The sequence below is a fragment of the Lutra lutra genome, chromosome 4, assembly GCF_902655055.1.
Source record: "Lutra lutra chromosome 4, mLutLut1.2, whole genome shotgun sequence".
In the NCBI taxonomy this organism is placed as follows: Eukaryota; Metazoa; Chordata; class Mammalia; order Carnivora; family Mustelidae; genus Lutra; species Lutra lutra.
In genome coordinates this window covers 193,640,298-193,657,601 of record NC_062281.1, presented here as the reverse complement: position 1 = coordinate 193,657,601, position 17,304 = coordinate 193,640,298, and the positions used below count along the sequence as shown (strand labels likewise).

Here is a 17,304-nt window from a genome sequence, read left to right as displayed (position 1 = left end):
TCTCCCGTGCTCAGTTTTGGATGGGTAAACTGAGGCCCAGAGAAGACGAGGCAATCCAGGAGCCCTGGGCTCATTTTCATTTCCGCGGGCTCCAGCCGCGGGTTCCTACCTCAGGACAGTCGGAGCGCACGTGACGAGCGCGGCGAGGCGCTCCCGGCGCCGGTTGCTCGCTGCCCGCCTCCGCCCCAGCGGTCCGCCGGGCCCGCCTCCGCGCCGCGTGGCCGTTGCTGTACCAAACTGGCTGGGCGTCCCCCGCCCATATGCTCGGGGCTGCCCTCCCCCAACCGGCTGGCTGGGCAACGGACAGCCCGGCGGCGGGCACTGGGGACTGCGGGGCCGACCCATGGGCGGATGGTGGGCGGGACCCATGGAGACTGGCCGGGAGGAGGTACCTGGCTCGGAGCCGAAAGGCGCTGTCCAGGGTGCTGGACGGGTCCCCCAATTCGTGCCGCCCAAACCCTGCCTCCGAGCCACACACCCGCCGCCGGCTCCAAGTGCCCCTACGCCATGCCCCCCAGCAGGGCCTGAGACGACCAGCTTGGCTATCAGGAAGGGGCCCAGAGCAGTCGAGGTGACTGGGAGCTCAGGCCACCCATCCCCGTCTGTGGCACTTAAAGGACCAACTGGCCACCATTTATGGAGCGCATACTGTATGTCATGCACTTTTTAGCCCTCACCTCCATTATCCCCCCTAACAGCCCTAATTATGAGAGTAAAACATTCAACACATTTGGCCCAGCAAGGCCTGGGAATGCCCGAGCCCCTGTTCCTGTTGGCATCATTGAGCCCAGAGTACCTATAGGCCAGCCTCCTCCAAGGCAATAAATTGCTCTTTAAGGGCTCAGAAAAAGACTCTGTGGATTACTTAGTGGATCACTAATGCCTCACATGTTCCCCCTCAGCACACACAGTGGCGGACTCAACTCTGTGCCTGCGAGACCACCCTACACCATTGTCTGCATCTTTGTTGAGAGACCGTGATGCGAGCTCCTGGGGGAATAGTCTGGGGAGGCAGACTCCTCCTAGAACATCCCCCTCCGTGCCTATGGACCACTGGAGAGTGAGATTGGGGGAGCAAACTCCCTTTTCAGTGCCAGTTACTCCAAATTTGAAGTTTCTTCTCCATTTTCCCATTGCTGTGAAGGGCTTTGACCAGATGGTCCCACCTCTCCTTGCCACCAAAGGATTCTGGAAGTTTTGTTGGTTACCTGGAGGAAGCAGTTCTTTATAACCAAGGAAACAGGTAAGGCAGCTGAGTGGGCAGAGTGTGGGAGTGCAGGCTTTAGGGAAGGGTACAATGAGAACACACTCCACCCCTGGTCCCTGCCCTTGAGTGGCGGGGGGGAGATCTGAATGGGGTGTGAATGGCCTGAGCCCAGGAGAAGGATGAGAGGAGGCCTCCTGTGGGGACGGAGCTGACACCCGGGGGACACAGTGGAGGTGCTCTAAGCATTTGTGTTCCTCAGGCAAGATACATTAAAAAATAGAAACAAACAAATCTCCTGGTGCCTCAGTTTCCCCAGCTGCAAAATGAGGATAATGATTGTACGTCTCTTATAGTGTCCCTGTGGAGATTAATATGCAGGTGAAGACAAAATTGTTGTGTCTCGCCGTGGCCATTTGTATCACTCATTCTGTCTGTTGCATGAAGGGTGAGTCACAGAAACTGAGGCAGCCTGGGTGGGCAGGCTACAAATAATAACCCACGGAAATACACCTCCATCTCATCATCTGTCCAAAGCAGAGCCTGCGGCTAAGAAGGTAGCCTCAGACCCTGTCCCGGACCCACAGCCTCAAATCCAAGCATTTGATTGGCTTTGCATCTCTTCCAGGCTGGTTCTCCCCACAGAACTCTCCTAGAATCACAACTACATGCCAGGTCAGCGGCTCACAGGGTGACCTTGCTTTTAACAGCATCTCCCAGAATGAGACCTTCCAGCAGCAGCGTGTCCCCGCACCTGAGACCGAGGACTGAGTCCTCTCTGGGGTCTGGCACTGGGGACCAGAGACAATCCCGAGACAACTGGGGAGGGAGGGCCTCTCCAAGTGGCTTGGCCCCTCTACCTCCCCAGCTTCTGAGCAGAGGTTCTGACCTGGACTTCTCTGTGCCTGAGGCTTTCTCCCTGCCCACCACTCTCCAGGGGGCTCCCTGCTTCTTCCAAGATCCTGCGGTAGCATCAATTCACCAAACCGGTTGATTCTGTTTTGCTTGTTGAGCAAAGGAATGTCACATACCTCCCTCCAGCAGAAAATGCACTTTGACCTTTGGGAATATTTCCTGTTTCCCTGAAGCTTAGAGAAGTTTAAAGAAGGTGGGGCTCTGGCAGGTGACATTTCAGAGTCTGTCATACACTGTCCCTTCCAGCTGCTGGGTAATAGGGACAGACTTGAACGGTCGCTGCTGGGGCGAGGGAACAGTGGTCAAGCAGGTAATGGTAGAACTGAGCCCTGCACTGGAGGGAGCCAACAACCTGTGAAGGCCAGGGCATCTCTGTTCTCATGTCTTGATGTTAAAACCCAGTTGAGGGTCACCTGGGTGGCTTAGAGGGTTAAGCCTTTACCTTCAGCTCAGGTCATGATCTCAGGGTCCTGGGATCAAGCCCTGTGTCGGGCTCTCTGCTCAGCAGGGAGCCTGCTCCCCCCCCCCCACTGGACTGTCTGCCTGCTTCTCTGCCTACTTGTGATCTCTGTCTGTCAAATAAATAAATAAAATCATAAAAAAAAACAGTTGAGTGTAAGATTGGCTCTTTGTGGCAATAAATGCCTCTGTGTTTAGGTTCAAATATATATATACATATACATATGCAGGTGAAGCTTAGCCTAGTGTCTGGGAAGCAGTAGGGCTTCCATAAATGTGTTCTTGTTGGCCTGGGCTCTCTAGAGACTTCCTGGCAGGACCTGGTGGGCCCAGGGGAGCCCAGAAGGCCTGGGTCTCAGCCTGAGTGTAGGCAGTGTTCTCAGAGGAGTCTGAGAGGACAGTCAGCAAGGACAGCTGCTCACAAGTAACCTATCCATGGTAGAAGAGGCTCAGGCGTCTCCTCTGGGTTTGATGCCACATCGGCAACCAGTTCTGGTTTACAGAGGCACCTTGGAGCCCTGGAGGTAATCATGCACAGTGCCACCAGGTGGCAGCCCCCTGAGGCCCACACTAGGACCCCCACTGTTCCTGGAAAGGGGTTCATTCTGTAACATTTCTGCAGCTCAGGGCCTCCCTGAGCGGGGCCTAGCTAGGTGCTGGGTGAAACAGCCCATGGCCAGACCCTCCCAGGGCTCCAGTGGGGAGGTGGGAGAAGGGGGGAACAGGAAAAGAAGGGCACGGGCTGTTTCAACTTCATGAGATGTGCTGACTGTGCTCCCACAGCTACGCAGCCCCCGCCTTCTGGCAGCTCTCCCTCCTGTCCAGGGACTGTGCCTCCCTCCAACTCCCATGAAAGTCTTCCGGCTATGCAGGTAGGCTGGTTTGGCAACTGTGTGTTCTCCCGACCGTCTGCTGTCCTGGAACCTTCCTGAGCCCTCAGAGGAGGGTCCTGGCCCTGCTCCCTGGATGACTGCTCTGGTGCATCTCCCCACTGCCCCCAGCCTTTGCATTCCTACTTTCCCTTCTCCCCATTTGCCAGCCCCAGGCCTTCAAGCTCACCATTGACTCCCCCCACCCCAGACAGAGGCTCTGGGTGCTCTCTGAGCCCCACAGCCTCTGGATCCAGAAACCTGAGCCTCAAGCGTCCCAGGCATTCTTGCCTTTTCCTCCTCTTTTTCCCGCCACCAGGAGGCTCTGAGGACAATTCCTGGGGCCTGAAGGAACCCCAGAAGGCTGAGGGCCCAGCACCTGTCGCCCCACTTTGGCACAGACCCAGAGCCCCTCAGGGACTTGCGCAGCCTGTTCCTGCTCCAGGTCTTTGCCTTTGCAGTCTGGTCTGCCTGGAATGCCCCTTCCTACCTTTCAGAACCCAGCCCACCGCACCTCCTCAGATGGACCTTTCCCTGACCACCCACGTAGTCCAACCCCATAGTCCCGTTCTGGTGACACTCTTTACTCTCTGAAATGGCAGTAATTGTTTGCTGGCTTGTGCCCCCAGGGGCTGGAACAGAACGTCGTGGGCACTGGGTTGATGGATTAATTCGCTCGGGGGATCTGCTCGCCAGCGCCTGGATCTCAGATTCGAACCGTGCGGCCTCCCTGGGCGGTCTCTATTTATAGGTGAGCTAAAGCCCGAGCGGAGTCCCGGGCCGCCGCACTGGCCACTTGCAGCTCGGGAGTCCGACCCTCAGCGCGGCGGGGGCGGGGCTGAGGCGGTGCGGGGGGCGGGGCCCAGACTTAAGCCCGGCGCCCGCGGGGGCCCCCAGGCCCAGAGCGCCGCGGAGGCGGAGCGGATCCGGCGCTGCGGTGCGGCCCAGAGACCCGGCCGGCAGGCGCTCCGCCTCCCCGAGCCGCAGGGCCCCGACGGCTCTCCCGCTGCCCCAGGACAGGTGCATGGCGCCCGGGGGAACGCGCTGAGCGGGTCGCGGCGCCGCGGACGGCACCATGGCCCTGGAGCGGGCGCTGCAGGCAGCGCGGCAGGGCGACCTGGACGTGCTGAAGTCCCTGCACGCCGCCGGCCTGCTCAAGCCCTCGCTGCGGGACCCGCTGGACGCGCTGCCGGTGCACCACGCCGCCCGCGCGGGCAAGCTGCACTGTCTGCGCTTCCTGGTGGAGGAGGCCGCCCTGCCCGCCACGGCCCGCGCGCGCAACGGCGCCACGCCGGCCCACGACGCTGCCGCCACTGGCCACCTCGCCTGCCTGCAGTGGCTGCTCTCGCAGGGTGGCTGTGGAGTGCAGGTGGGTCTGCTCCCCTCGCTGGGCGCCCTGAGGCTTCCTCCCCAGGGGAGAGCTCTAGCCTAGAGCCCCCGTGGCCCAAGGGTGGGTGAGAGTGGGCACCTCCCTACTGAGCTTACTTTTGAGCTCCTTCCTGGGGGCTTGGGATGGGGTGGGCTCCTCAGGTCGACAGTGACGGGGGAAGACGTCCTGGCCAAGCTTTGGCCACTGCCTAGAAGAGCACTGGGTAATGGGGTGCCAGAGGGAATTGGGCTTACCTGCACCAGTATTTAAGCCCGGATGAGGATTCGGGGGAGAAAAGCACAGATCCAGGGGAGTCCTGGAGAGTGGGCGGGGCACAGAATCAGAAGCCCAGGTCTTCTGGGATCAGGTCTGGAAGAGGGGTGGGCAAAGTCCTACAGTCCACCCCAGGCCCAGACCCAGGTGTCCCCAGGGCCAGGACATGGGGCAGGGGTGATGGGCATGGTAAATGGGGCCTCCCTGGAACCTTAGCTGACCCTGGGACATCCACACCTTCCTGCCTTCCAGCTGTGAGTTGCTTCTCCAGCCCAGCCTGAGTCTTCCTGCCCTGGGACCCCACCTGGTCTCACTCGGTGTCCCCCAGGCTGATCTAAACCTGGTCCCTCCAGAGCTAGACGCAGGGGCAGCTCAGGCCCTGATGTGTAGCTCTCTGACTCGCTCCCTCTGGGAACAGGGTTAGGACTAGGCCTGGAATTCAGGAGTGGCCCGATCTCCCAGAGCTGCCAGTCTATGGGAGCAATGGACAGCCACCGCGGGTACCATCAGGTCTTGCTGGGCCTTGTAGGGGGGGGTTTCGGGGAGCTAGCTGCTTGGGCGAGGTGGCAAGGAGAGAGTGACCTCTGAGGGGAGTCCTGGACGATGAGAAGGACACGGCCCGCTGTGCTGATCAGGGAGTTCTAAGCACAGGAACAGGAAGTGCAGAGCCCTGAGGCGCACACATCCTTGTCCTGTGGCAGGAGCAGCAAGGAGAAGGCAGGTGTGGCGTGGGGGGAGGGCGGAGAAGCCACCATAGGCTGGGGTTAGGAATTTGGATGATATCCTAGTTGAGGGGAAAAGCCATTGGAGGAGGGAACCAGAACTGGTTTTCCACTTGGGAAAGACCACTGGGCTAACTGGATGAAGGAGAGGAAACAGGGGTGACTCCAAGGTGGCTGGTTGTACATTAAGGATGACCAGACCCTATCCCCCCACTTCGCCCTCAGGATGGCAAGGTCCCCCTTCCGACGCTTCCTGGGAGGTGGCCCGACCCCTTATCTCGTGGCCGGCTCTGTTATCAAGACTTCCTGGCACATGGTCCCTGCCCACTCATTCGGGAGGTGCCATGCCTCCCTGTCCCAATGTCCAGGCTTGGCCGGAAGCCTCCCTAGCCCCTGCAGAGGAGGGGGGGAACAAGTGGCCTTGTGCCCAGCTTATCAAGTCTCCCTCCCAGCAAGCTTGGGTGCTGGGGACGGAAATGTGTGTGTGGGGAGGATGACCTCGATCCCCAGCCCCGCTCAGCCCAGAGATAAGCAGCTTTATGGTGTGGACCACAGCACGTGAAGGCCTGCATAGCTGTTGGAGCCTTAGGGACAGGCCAGAGCCCATAGGCCCAAGTCCTCTCCTTATTGCCCCCTCCCCGGAGATCTGGGCTCAGGGGGACAGACTGGGCATCCCAGCACACGAAAGGGTCCCAGTGTGGTCCTCAAGTGCCTGTGTGCTGCTCACTCTGCCTCACCTTCTGGCTACCCGCTTCCTAGCCCCCCACAGCCACCCCCAAAGCCTGACAGATGACCTACTAGTCATGGTCCCAGGCCCCTGTCCCCTCTTTCCTCTCACCTGTTTTTCAAGAGCCTCTGAGACTCACTTCCTCCAGCTGCCTTGGCCACACCTGTCCCCCGCAGTGCCTCTCTCTGTGGGGAGAGGGGCTTCCTTACCTGATCCTAGGAAACCACGTCCCCCCCTCATGGCTGTCCCATCTGTGGGCCCCTGCCCCCCTCTCTGCCCACCTCTCCATTATCCCACCTGCTTGGCACTGGGAGTTCATGATGTTCTCGCACTGTTGCCCGCTCACCTACACCCGCCAACCTTTGAGTCCCAACTTGTGGGTTCTCTGGGATGCCCCTCCTTGCCCAGGTAACATAAGCAGCACCTGCCAGCCCCTCGTGCAACAGACACACACACACACCTGGAAGGTCATGGATGACATATTTGGTACTTCTGGGTCCAGACCATCGGCCAGCCTTTTCTGGGGTGCCTGGGAGGTGGGTCTAGCCCAAACCCCTCCCAGGGGCCGCCTCTAACCCACACCTGACTGTCCAGACCCTGTGACCAGTACCCAGAAGCTTCCTCCTCCACACAGCGAGAACACAGCCCATTTCCTGGGCCAGGAGCAGGGAGTCTGCCACGTGCCCGGGCAGGGGCCGTTTCCCCGCACCAATGTTGGGTTATTGGAGGTCCACCAACCTGGAGGCCTCTTTTCATGTGACACATGGGGAGGGGGAGAGGGAGAGGAAGGGGCCAAGGGTGCCCCCCAAAGTCTTGAAGCCAGCCTGGGACGGCCACAACAGCCCAGGCCCAGCCGCCCTTGCTCTCTCCTTCGGGCGTTCCCTGAGCATCTGCTCCTGCAGGGAGCCCAGGAGTGCCGTGTCCCAGAAGCCTCCTATATGCGAGCTGTTCACAGTCATGGCCAGCAGGCCTCAGGAAGCCCAGCACAGGTGGCTCAGGTGTGGTTCAAAGAGGGCCAGTTAGGGGCCCAAGGACAGAAGGGCCTCCGTGGCTGGGGGAAGGCAAGGACTAATGGGCGCTTCTCCCACAGGACAAAGACAATTCTGGTGCCACAGTCCTGCACCTGGCTGCCCGCTTTGGCCACCCTGAGTTGGTGGACTGGCTGCTGCATCATGGCGGTGGGGATCCCACCGTGGCCACAGAAGCAGGCGCCCTGCCTGTCCACTACGCTGCCGCCAAAGGAGACTTCCCCTCCCTGAGGCTTCTCATCAGGCACCATCCCGGGTAAGGCCGCCCCTCCTCACCCGTCTTCTGGGTAGTACCAGCCGGGGCCCTACCCTCCTCTGGCATCCTGGGGGACTCGCTGCTTCTGGGCCGTCCCAGTGGCCGGAGGGCCAGGGCAGAGATGTTTCCTACCAGGCTGAAGTTGTCCCCTTCCTGGAAGGCTGCCCACGGCCGCTTGCCGCAGAGCTTTGCAAGCAGACGCTCCTATGCAGAGCACGCGGCTGTACCTGGAGGCGGGCACGCGGGCCCAGATCACCTGCTGCTCCCCAGGAAGCTTACCAGCCCGCAGAAGGTGGCTGCCTTGAGCTCTGGCCTGTGCTCATTCGCAGGACTGTTCGAAAGGGGGGTGGGTGACTAAATGGCTGGTGGCTCAGTCGGTTAAGCGTCTGCCTTTGTGTCAGGTCATGATCCTGGAGTCCCGGGTTCGAGCCCCACATTGGGCTCCCTGCTCAGTGGGGAGCCTGCTTCTCCCTCTGCCCCTCCCCCCTCCCCCAGCTCGTGTTCTTGCTCTCTCCCGCTCTCTCAAACAAACAGATAAATAAAAATCTTTAAAATGGGGTAGGAATGAAGATATGGGAGAATTTCCTAGAGCCCCTAGTCAGGAAGGAGGAGGAGGAGTGAAGGGAGAGGGCTGCCTGTGTAGACCCCCACCCCGCCTCCTAGCCCCACAGCCCCCTGACAGCAGCTGCTCATTTCCCGTGGCCTGTTGGCCCACTCCCACTAGCAAGGGAGGTGCGGCCCCCAAACCTCCCAGGGTTCCCAGCCTGAGTGGAGTTCTGAGAAAGCAGCTGAGCAGTGGACTGGGAGCTACCCAGGTGCGGTGGGAGCACCGAGGGGGGTGCGGAGAATGGGGCTCCATGCAGAGCAGGGAAGACCTGGGGGGTTCTGGGGGGAGGGAAGGAGCCAGGCCTTAGGTGCACCTGAGAAGAAGCAGGGGTCCTGGGGGAGTGTCTGAGGGAGTGGGCCAATAGTGGCCCCAGGGACCTGACAAATGGGGGCCCTGAGCAGAGACTGTCATCAATCCAAGTGGGTACCCGGGACATTAAGTAGTGACAGGAGACCGAGCCTTGGGAGGAGAGCAGCCTCATGACAGGGGTCAGCCCTCACCACGGGCTCCACGCTGTGGGAGCCTGCAGGGCTTGGGCTCCCAGGGAGCAGGCAGGAGGTACGCCTGGCTGCGAGGCCCTTGGGGAGGATGGCAGCAGCCGGCAGCCTGTGGGGCCCAGGTGCACCGGGGTGGCGTAGGGCAGCCCTGAGAGCCCCCGGGCTAGCCTGCAGTCCCCTTGCTGAAGGGAGTTCCCCGGTTTGGTTAGCGGGAGTCCGCAGACCTGCGTCCCGGACCACAGGGTCTCCCGGCCACCCTGCCAGAGGCCGCTTGGTGGTTCTTTGCTCTCGACGAGCTCGGGCTTGGGTCACGTCAAAGGCGGCGTAGGAGGTCCACCATGAGGCAGACTCCCGAGATGGCACCAGCAACAGCACCCTGGCAGGCTCGGTCCCAGGTTCCCAGCTCTGACTCTCCAGGCTGAGGCCAGGTAGTAGCCCCTGAGACAGGCCTGCAGACCCCCTGTGGCAACTCCAATGCCCCTGCCCCACCCCCTCACTTCACACGGAGGACACTGAGGTCCTGAGAGGAGAGGAATGGGCTGTGGCCCCCTTTCTGCACCCATAAGCCCCCCATCACACATAACGGGCCTCCAAGAAGCCAGGCTAATGGCGATGCCAACTTAGCCTAAATCGTGTAAACTGAGAGAGGACCCCCAGCCCACCTCTGGAAGTGCTGATGAGGACCTGGGCCTGGAAGGGGAGGGGCGAAGCCCCAGGTTGCCCCTGAGCCCCTCCTCACCGAAAAGCCTGGGGCCTAGGATGAGCTAGAGCCCTCCATGGGCTGGGTTCCCAGCCTTAGTGCCCCTTCTCGGCCTCAGGGCCTTGGGAACCGTGACCCCGCCCAGGCCATGCCAGGTGCTGGCCATGATTGGGCCCTGGTGCCAACCCTGAGGCCAGATGGCCTGGGCTGATGAGCCGTCAGCCCCTCAGAGGCCTCTATGAATCTCACAGACGTGGTCAGAAGACTTGGGCCCATTCCCGCTGCAGCGAGTGACCTGGCTGATAAGAAGGTGCTTTTCTGAGGTTGCCAGGCTGGGCTCAGGCAGGAGGGGGCAGATGGGAACTGGGGTGGGGCCTGCTGGGAGTTGGAGGCCAATGTCCCCGTAGTAGCCCCCATCTCGGGAATGGAGACTCCTGCTCCCCCAGGCTGCACATGGCGAGGGCAGTGGCTTAGGCAGCCCCGGCCACAGGGCTCAGTGCGGGGACCCAGGCAGGGGACCCAGGCAGCCTGGCTGTGGAATGCCATGGCTCCAAGCTTTCACTCTCGTCACTCTCGTGAGCCTCCCAGAGCTGCTGTGAACCGCGGTGAATTATTCACAAGGGCTCAGCTCCACCGACCGTGGTTGGGGAGGGAGGAGGGAGGAGGAGGAAGGGCTCCCGGACCTGGACCTACGGTGAGAAACTCGATCCCTCCCCGGGAGGCTGTGGGCCGAGGCAATGATGAGCTGCAGAGGGGCAGGAGGGCAGGACCACCTGTACGGGGTGGGCTTCCTCGGGCCGGGCTGTACCTGAGGGTGTGAGAAAAGGCTTGACTGCAGAAACACCCTGCACCCACCTACCCCTTGTCCAGTCTATCCCAGTCCACCAGGCAAGTCCTTCCAGAGGTGGGAGAGTCGCCACGGGGACCTCTGGCGCTCTTGCCCCGTGATGAGCCTCCCTGCAGAAGGGGGTCCCGAAGCGGGCAGCGTGGAGGCTGGTGGGAACCGGGCTGAGGCTGTTTCAGGCCCTGGGTCTCGGGAGATGGAGTCGGGGGGCCGGCCCTACTGGCCAGTCGCACTAGTGGTTGGCGGAGGGGAGCCGGGTATCCAGGCCTCCAGTCGGGGCCGACAGAGAAGGGGCCAGGCGCAGGGAGCCTCAAAGTCCGGCTTGCTTGGCCACTACCATGTGCTCGCCTGGGCTCTGTGCTGCTGGAGGGGAGCCCCAGGCTCAGCACAGACCCCTGGGCCGGGAGAATGGCTGAGGAGCTCCGGGCTCTTCCTTTCTCTGGGGCCCCTGTGCTCTGCTGTTCAAAGCAAGCGGGAGAATCGGTCTGCCCGGAGGTTCGTACCAGCTGCACCTCCCTGCAGGGTCTCCTCTGCCTGAGGCCAGCCCCACCCGGGGACAGAGATTGGAAAACGCCCTGGCCAGGGATCAGGATGAACTCGGATGAGCCCCAACCTGCTGAGGGCTTACTGAGTGCCTTGCACCACCTGGCCATCCGCACCTTATAACCACTCCAGGCAGCAGCTCTGTACGCAGCCCGGCAATTCGGGCTGATTCATTCGGCTCCCGTTCATGGAGCACCCGCTCTGCGCCCGGCAATATTCTAAGGGCCAAGTATACATCAGTGAGCCAGACAGATATCCCTACGGCGCGGTGCTGACCAAGGGAGAAACAGCGTCTCAGAGAGGCTCACTGAGCAGCTGAGGTCCCCCCGTCCCCTGTGTCGCCTTGATCAAACCGTACCTCCTCTCCAGGCCTGTCTCCCACTCCTGCTCTAGTCCCTAATCTCTCAGACCTCCCCTGGCCCTGGCCTTCATCCCATCCAGTTCTGCCCACCTTTGAGAATGCAGGTCAGACTGCTGGACGGCCCACAGCTGCCTGCTCACCCACAGGAGAGCCCGTTACCTTCTAAGGACCCAGGGGCCCTCCAGCCTCTGCCCTGCCCCCACACCTCACCTTCACGGCTCTCCCACCTGTGAGGCTCCCCCATTCACCCCCCCCCCGCCCCCTTCCACCTCCAGAGCCTCCTTGCAGCTCCTCCCAAGGGCTGGAGCCTTCCGATCTCCCACAGGCTCTTCCCGCTGCCTAGAACTCCCCTGAGAGTCTCAGGGGCTCTCTCCTTCCCTCCAGGCTTTGGTGCCCCTCCCCTTCTCAGCAAGTTCCGCACAGAGCCTCCTTCAGATTCCACCTCATTCCTTGCCTTATCTTCCCTCCAGTCCTTATCACCACCTGCCCTTACGCTCCGTGCACCCTGGGGTATCCTTATATGGTGTCTCCCCAACTAGTGAGGGCAGACATCGTCAGCCGCCCAGTGCCTGACACGCCGTGAGTGCTGGTTGAGTGAATCAGGAGTCTGGGAGCCCTGGGACTTGCCCAGCCCGGCGGGCAGCTCACTGCGGGTGACCTCAGATGTTGCTCCCTGCTGGGTCTCCCGGGCCCATCCGGCAAATGGACCAGCCGAGGCCAAGAGAGAGCAAATGGCACAGAGCTCCTAGCCTCACTGCCGATGTCACTCGTCCCCATAGCTTCTCACTCAACAACTAGCAACTGGGCGGGCCTCCAGTGCTTGGGAGGTAGTGAGCCCTCCCAGCTTCTTGGAGCCCACTCTCAGGGAGGCGCCCAGGGCAAACAAGGGGACAGATGGAGAGCATAAGCGGTGTTCAGAGACGTTCTTGCTAATGTGCCTGTGTGTTGGTTTGCCAGCTGGTGCCCCAGTGGAACCGAGCTCTGGGACAGCAGGGGTCTGCTCCTTTCACGGCTCTGCCTCGTCCTGGCTTGTGGCAGCCTTGTGACATGTGTCCTTGAAATGAACCAGACAACTCCAGTGACAAGTGCCATAATGCAAAACGGGCTACCTTGGTAGAAACCAGTGAGGTTTTCTTTAAATTGAGGGAGTCAAGGAAGGCCTCCTAGGGCCCGTGCGAGCTCATCTGAGAGCTGGATAAAAAACGGGGCCAGTCCTGCACAAATCTGGCCTGGCATCGTGGCAGGGAGAAGGACCCCCAGAGGCAGAGGCTGAGGTGGGATCAAGCTTGGGTTCACTGAGGACCAGAAGGAAGGCCTGGAAGTCTGGGAGAGTTGCAGGGAAGGGTAAGCTTCCAGAAATATTCCAGGCTTGCAGGTGGGTTGCGTATAAAGGTGACTATTCTAGAACCTTCCTCAAGTAAGGACTGCATTTCTTCCCCGAGCCAGGCCTAATTTGGGATCTTTTCAAATAAGCCAGGAGGTTTGACTTGACCATGATCCTTTCAAATAAGCCAGGAGGCCATGACTTTTCCAGGGTAGCCTTACCCTACAACAACGAGACCTGATACCTGTGACCTTCCTTGGGGCCGAAATTATTGCGGAAGGGGAGGGCTGCTGGAAATGCTGCTCTTTGATCCGAGTCTGGTTCCGTGGGCTGGCAACTCCTAGCTCCTGGCGGCAAAGGACGGAGATCTCCAGCAAGCATTCCGGGTTTGTTTCAAACCATCACGCAGCGATCTGCTTATTCTTTGACGTTCATTCATGTCGCCTATTTCCCAGAGGGAAGAAAAATATGATCTATGTGATTGTTGCTAGAGAGCTGCAGACCGATAAAGACGTCCAGGTTGAGGGTCTCCAAAGATTCTTAGGGTTTGGGCTCGGGCTACCCTCAGGGGAAGGGAGCATGGTGTCCTTTACCAGAATGGAGTTCGCAGCTGGGGAGGGTTTGAGGGAGAAAAGTGAGAGATCCACTCCAGGCACATAAAGTTGCAGAGGCCTGGGCAGTGCACACATGGACAGCGGGTAGACATGGGGACAAGATGTGGACTCCAGGTCTAAGCGGGAGAGAGGGAGAGTGTCAGGTGCAGGTGACCTTTGACCCTGGAACGTAGACGACCTCAGCAGCGGGGAGAGAGCGCGTTCAGAAGGAAGGTTCACCTTTGGAGGGCAGGCGGAGGCCAGGGCTCAGCAAAGAAGGCTTAGGAGACTTGGCCAAGAAGAGTGGGAAGGGGCACGTGTTAGGGAGTGGCCAAGTCAGGTGGGAATTGGAAACCCCTGGTGTTGGTCATGGGGAGTGACAGCTGAAGCCCCAGTGGCAGGGGGAGGTCAGGATGTGGCCGCAGCACCAGGAAACAAGGAGCAGCCTTCCCTCCAGGGAAATGTGCGACCTTCCAGAACTTCCTCTTCTGTTCTCTTATAAGAGCCAAGGAGATGCTAGACAATTATGATGCCCGATTGCCGTATATGGAAACTGAGGCTCAGGAGGTTAAAAACTCACTAGGGCCCTGCCCAGTGAGCGAAAAGCCAGGGTGGTGGGTGGTGGCCAGGGCCAAGGGCAGGGGCTGGAACTGGAATGGTCACCCTTAGTGTCACTTGGGCTACAACTCGATGGGCTAGTGGGATGCTGAAGCCAGAAGGACCCCCAGACCCTGCCTCTCTCCTCTGGGTGGCGCTCCACAGCAGAAGCAATGCCTCACCTGGCCTGTGGTTGGATGGGTCTGCACACCCCAGGCCCGCAGTGCCCCCACCGAGGTACAGGGAGGAGGATCCCAAAATATCACAGTGGCTCCAGGCTCGTGCCAGGTGCTGAGGGCTCTCTACGGGCGTCTCATGGATGCTTACTGCTCCTGCTCCGTGGGTGACTTTGAGACAGAGACAAAAGGCAGGACTGTGACGCAGCTGGGCGGGGCTCACGCCCCAGGTCCTTCTCTGCCTCTCTCTCCCCCAGCGAGCTGAGACTTCTGTGCACAGCACCTACCCCGTCAGGTCCCTGAGCAGACCAGATGAGACAGCATGTCCATCTGCTCATCACAGGGCCTGGAACAGATCGATCGTCCCATGAACAGCACCTGCTGTCCCTGTCATCGATCACTGTGACTACTACTATAAATTTATCTCTCTCCCCATCTAAATTAAATGATTTTGTTCCATGTGCTCATCCCTAGTTTTTTTTTTTTTTAAAGATTTTATTTATTTACTTGACAGAGAACACAAGTAGGCAGAGAGGCAGGCAGAGAGAGAGGGGGAAGCAGGCTCCCCGCCAAGCAGAGACCCCGATGCGGGGCTCGATCCCAGGACCCTGGGATCATGACCCGAGCTGAAGGCAGAGGCTTTAACCCACTGAGCCACCCAGGCGCCCCACTCATCGTTAGTTTTATAATTCCTCCCCAGTGAGCTCTGGGGGGCCTCTGTCCTTCTTGTCTCCAGGCCATAGTACAACAGGGTAACAAGGCCAGGACCCGCTTGCTCACTCTTGCCCATCTGCGTATCTGACTGCCCCATGGTGCTGGGGCCTCCCGGGCTGGGGGCTGTGGCTCAAAGGATGCAGAGACGGAAATACTAGTAGGAACGGTGGTAAGCTGGAGCATTTGGGGAGCGCTTCCTCTGTCCCAGAGACTCCAGCTGAGGATGGCAGCCACTGGCCCGGCAGGAGGTTGTGGCCGTGACTGCCCCCTCCTGCTCAGGTCCTGCTCTACACCAGCTTCTCAGACCTTCTCAGACCTTCCCAGACTGACCAGACCCCTCTGGATCATGGACACCTACCAAGCGGGGGGTGCTAGGAGGGGCCAAGGTCCTGGCAGATCTGGTACCCCAAGTTTTGTACATTGCCTTAGGCTTCCCCAGAGAGATCGCCGTGGGTCCTGGGTAGTGGACCCCTCAGCTTCTGATCCCCAGACCCCAGCACTCCCTGTGTCTTGGTTACGGGGTGAATAATTCAGGCCGCTGAGTGTTGCTCATGAAACATTAAGCATGCTGTTACTGTCACGTCAGTATGTGAATGCGTGTGTGGGGCAGACAATGGCACTGGGGTGTGGAGGCTGGTGGCTGCAAGCCAGAGTGTTCCTGGGAAGAGGCGTGTGGGCGAGTCTCTGTCGCCAGGTGCCGTGTCAGCTCGTGAGCACCCCTGCCCTGACTCAGGTGGGGAAACGGAGGGCAGCCAGGCATGGTCCCTGTTCCACCCCAAATGCGTGAATTGTCACACTGGGCATCAGGCCCAGAAAAATGGCAGCTCTGTGTCTGGGGTGGTGGTGCCCGTGTCAGGAGTAAGGAGAGAGCAGGGAGGTGCCCAGTGAGGGCTGCAGGTGGCCTGAGGGACAGGGGCAGGGAAGAGGGTAGGGAGGAGGGACTGAGGAGTGTGTGAAGGGATGGGACCAAGCCATGTCGGGAGTGGCAAGACGGTGGGCGAGTGGGCAGATAGCGGAGGACTGGGTAGCCCGGTGCCCATATTAATGGAGAGCTGGGCTGGCACTTGGATGCGGGAGGGAGGACATGCATGGACATTAGTGGAGAGTGTGAGACTGATGTCACCAGTGCGTAGATCGGGGGGCAGACGGACGGGACGACATTTAGTTAAGCGAAGAGGTGCGTTTCCGGGGGCACGGAGGGCTGGTCCTGCTTCCTGGGACTCAGCCCCAGCCCAGAGCTTCCCTGTGAGCGGAGGCCGCTGCTCCCGCGTCTGGGCCTAGATTGTGGCTCCACCTAGTGTCTAACTATAGTAACTGCGCCCTGGGCTGTCCACCCTATTAGGAAGTCAGAAAACCGGGGGCTCCTTCAGTGGCGGGGGCAACTTCCCTGCTTCCCTGCAGCACTCTACCTCATGGGTTTGACTCCCAGCTCCCCAGGTAGGACTCCTCCTCAGCAGCTGAGGAACAGGGATGAGGGACAGAGACAGCTGCAAGCTGGACCTTAGGAAAGCCCCAGGAGTGAAGACAGGGAATGGCCTTTCCTGTGTGTCTATTGCATGCCCTGGGCCCTGCATCACAAAGATACACTCAAGTGCCATTTACCAGTTGTGTTACCTTTAGGAGGTCCCAACCCCTGAGCCTCGACTGCCCATCAGCAAAAATGGGAAAGACAGTAAGACCTAAGTTAGGGCATCCAATGAGAACCTGTCCATCAATATCACGGCACAACAGGAGTGCTCCGTGAATGGTGGCCGCCTGTAGAGCTGTCAGATTGACAACAAGATATCCAATTGAATTTTAATTTGGATAAACCGCAAATAATATTTTAGTATAAGTATATTCCATGCCTTGTCTGGGATATACTTATACTAGAAAATGATTTCTTGTTTCCCTGAGTTTCAGAATTAACTGGGCATCTTGTATTCTATCTGGCAACCCTACTACTCTGCCCCCTGGGAATTCAGTCGCCTGGGGGAGGCAGAAGCCAAAATCGCTTAAGTTCAATCAAGTGTGACAGGCAGTCCTTGGAGTGAGCCCAGGGCCATATGCGGCATGGAGGTAGGAAAGGCCTGCTCTGCCTGGGGAAATCAGGGCACGCCTCATGGAGAAGGGGATCTGGACTGAGTCTTAGGGAGGAGGAGGAAGGAAGGGCATTCCAGATAGAGGGGGACCCGATCAAAGGCATACAGGTAAGACAGAAAGTTTGGGGATTCACAGTGATAATGGGTTAATGTGGCTGAAAAGGTAAAGAGGCCAGATCTCCATATCCTTGTAGACCTGGGTGAAAAGGGGGGCTGTTTGCTGGGAACAGGGACTGGATGGAGGGGGGTGACCGCGTCAAAGGGGACCCTCTGGAGGAGAATGGCATAGGACCAAGTGTCCAGAGGCAGTCAGGGACAGCGGGACCCGGTGACTAGACTTCTCCAACCCACTCTCCCAGCCCTCCAGAGCTCCCCCAAAGAGCGCCAGGGGTATAAGAAGGCTTTGGAGGGAGGTGGGCGCTGAGAGCCCACGGTGGGTGCTGTC

At 59.7% G+C, this 17,304-nt stretch overlaps 1 protein-coding gene across 5 annotated transcripts in view; it reads left to right on the top strand.

The window, feature by feature from the left end:
* Window positions 1-4,359: 4,359 nt before the first annotated feature.
* ESPN (espin) overlaps window positions 4,360-17,304 on the top strand; it is a 31,393-nt gene continuing 18,448 nt past the window's right edge. For all 5 annotated transcript variants that reach the window (XM_047725659.1, XM_047725657.1, XM_047725655.1 and 2 more), the window contains exons 1-2: window positions 4,360-4,816; window positions 7,629-7,822. In XM_047725659.1, coding sequence (XP_047581615.1) covers window positions 4,523-4,816; window positions 7,629-7,822 — 488 coding nt within the window. In that variant the 5' untranslated portion in view covers window positions 4,360-4,522. The remainder of the gene's footprint in view (window positions 4,817-7,628; window positions 7,823-17,304) is intronic.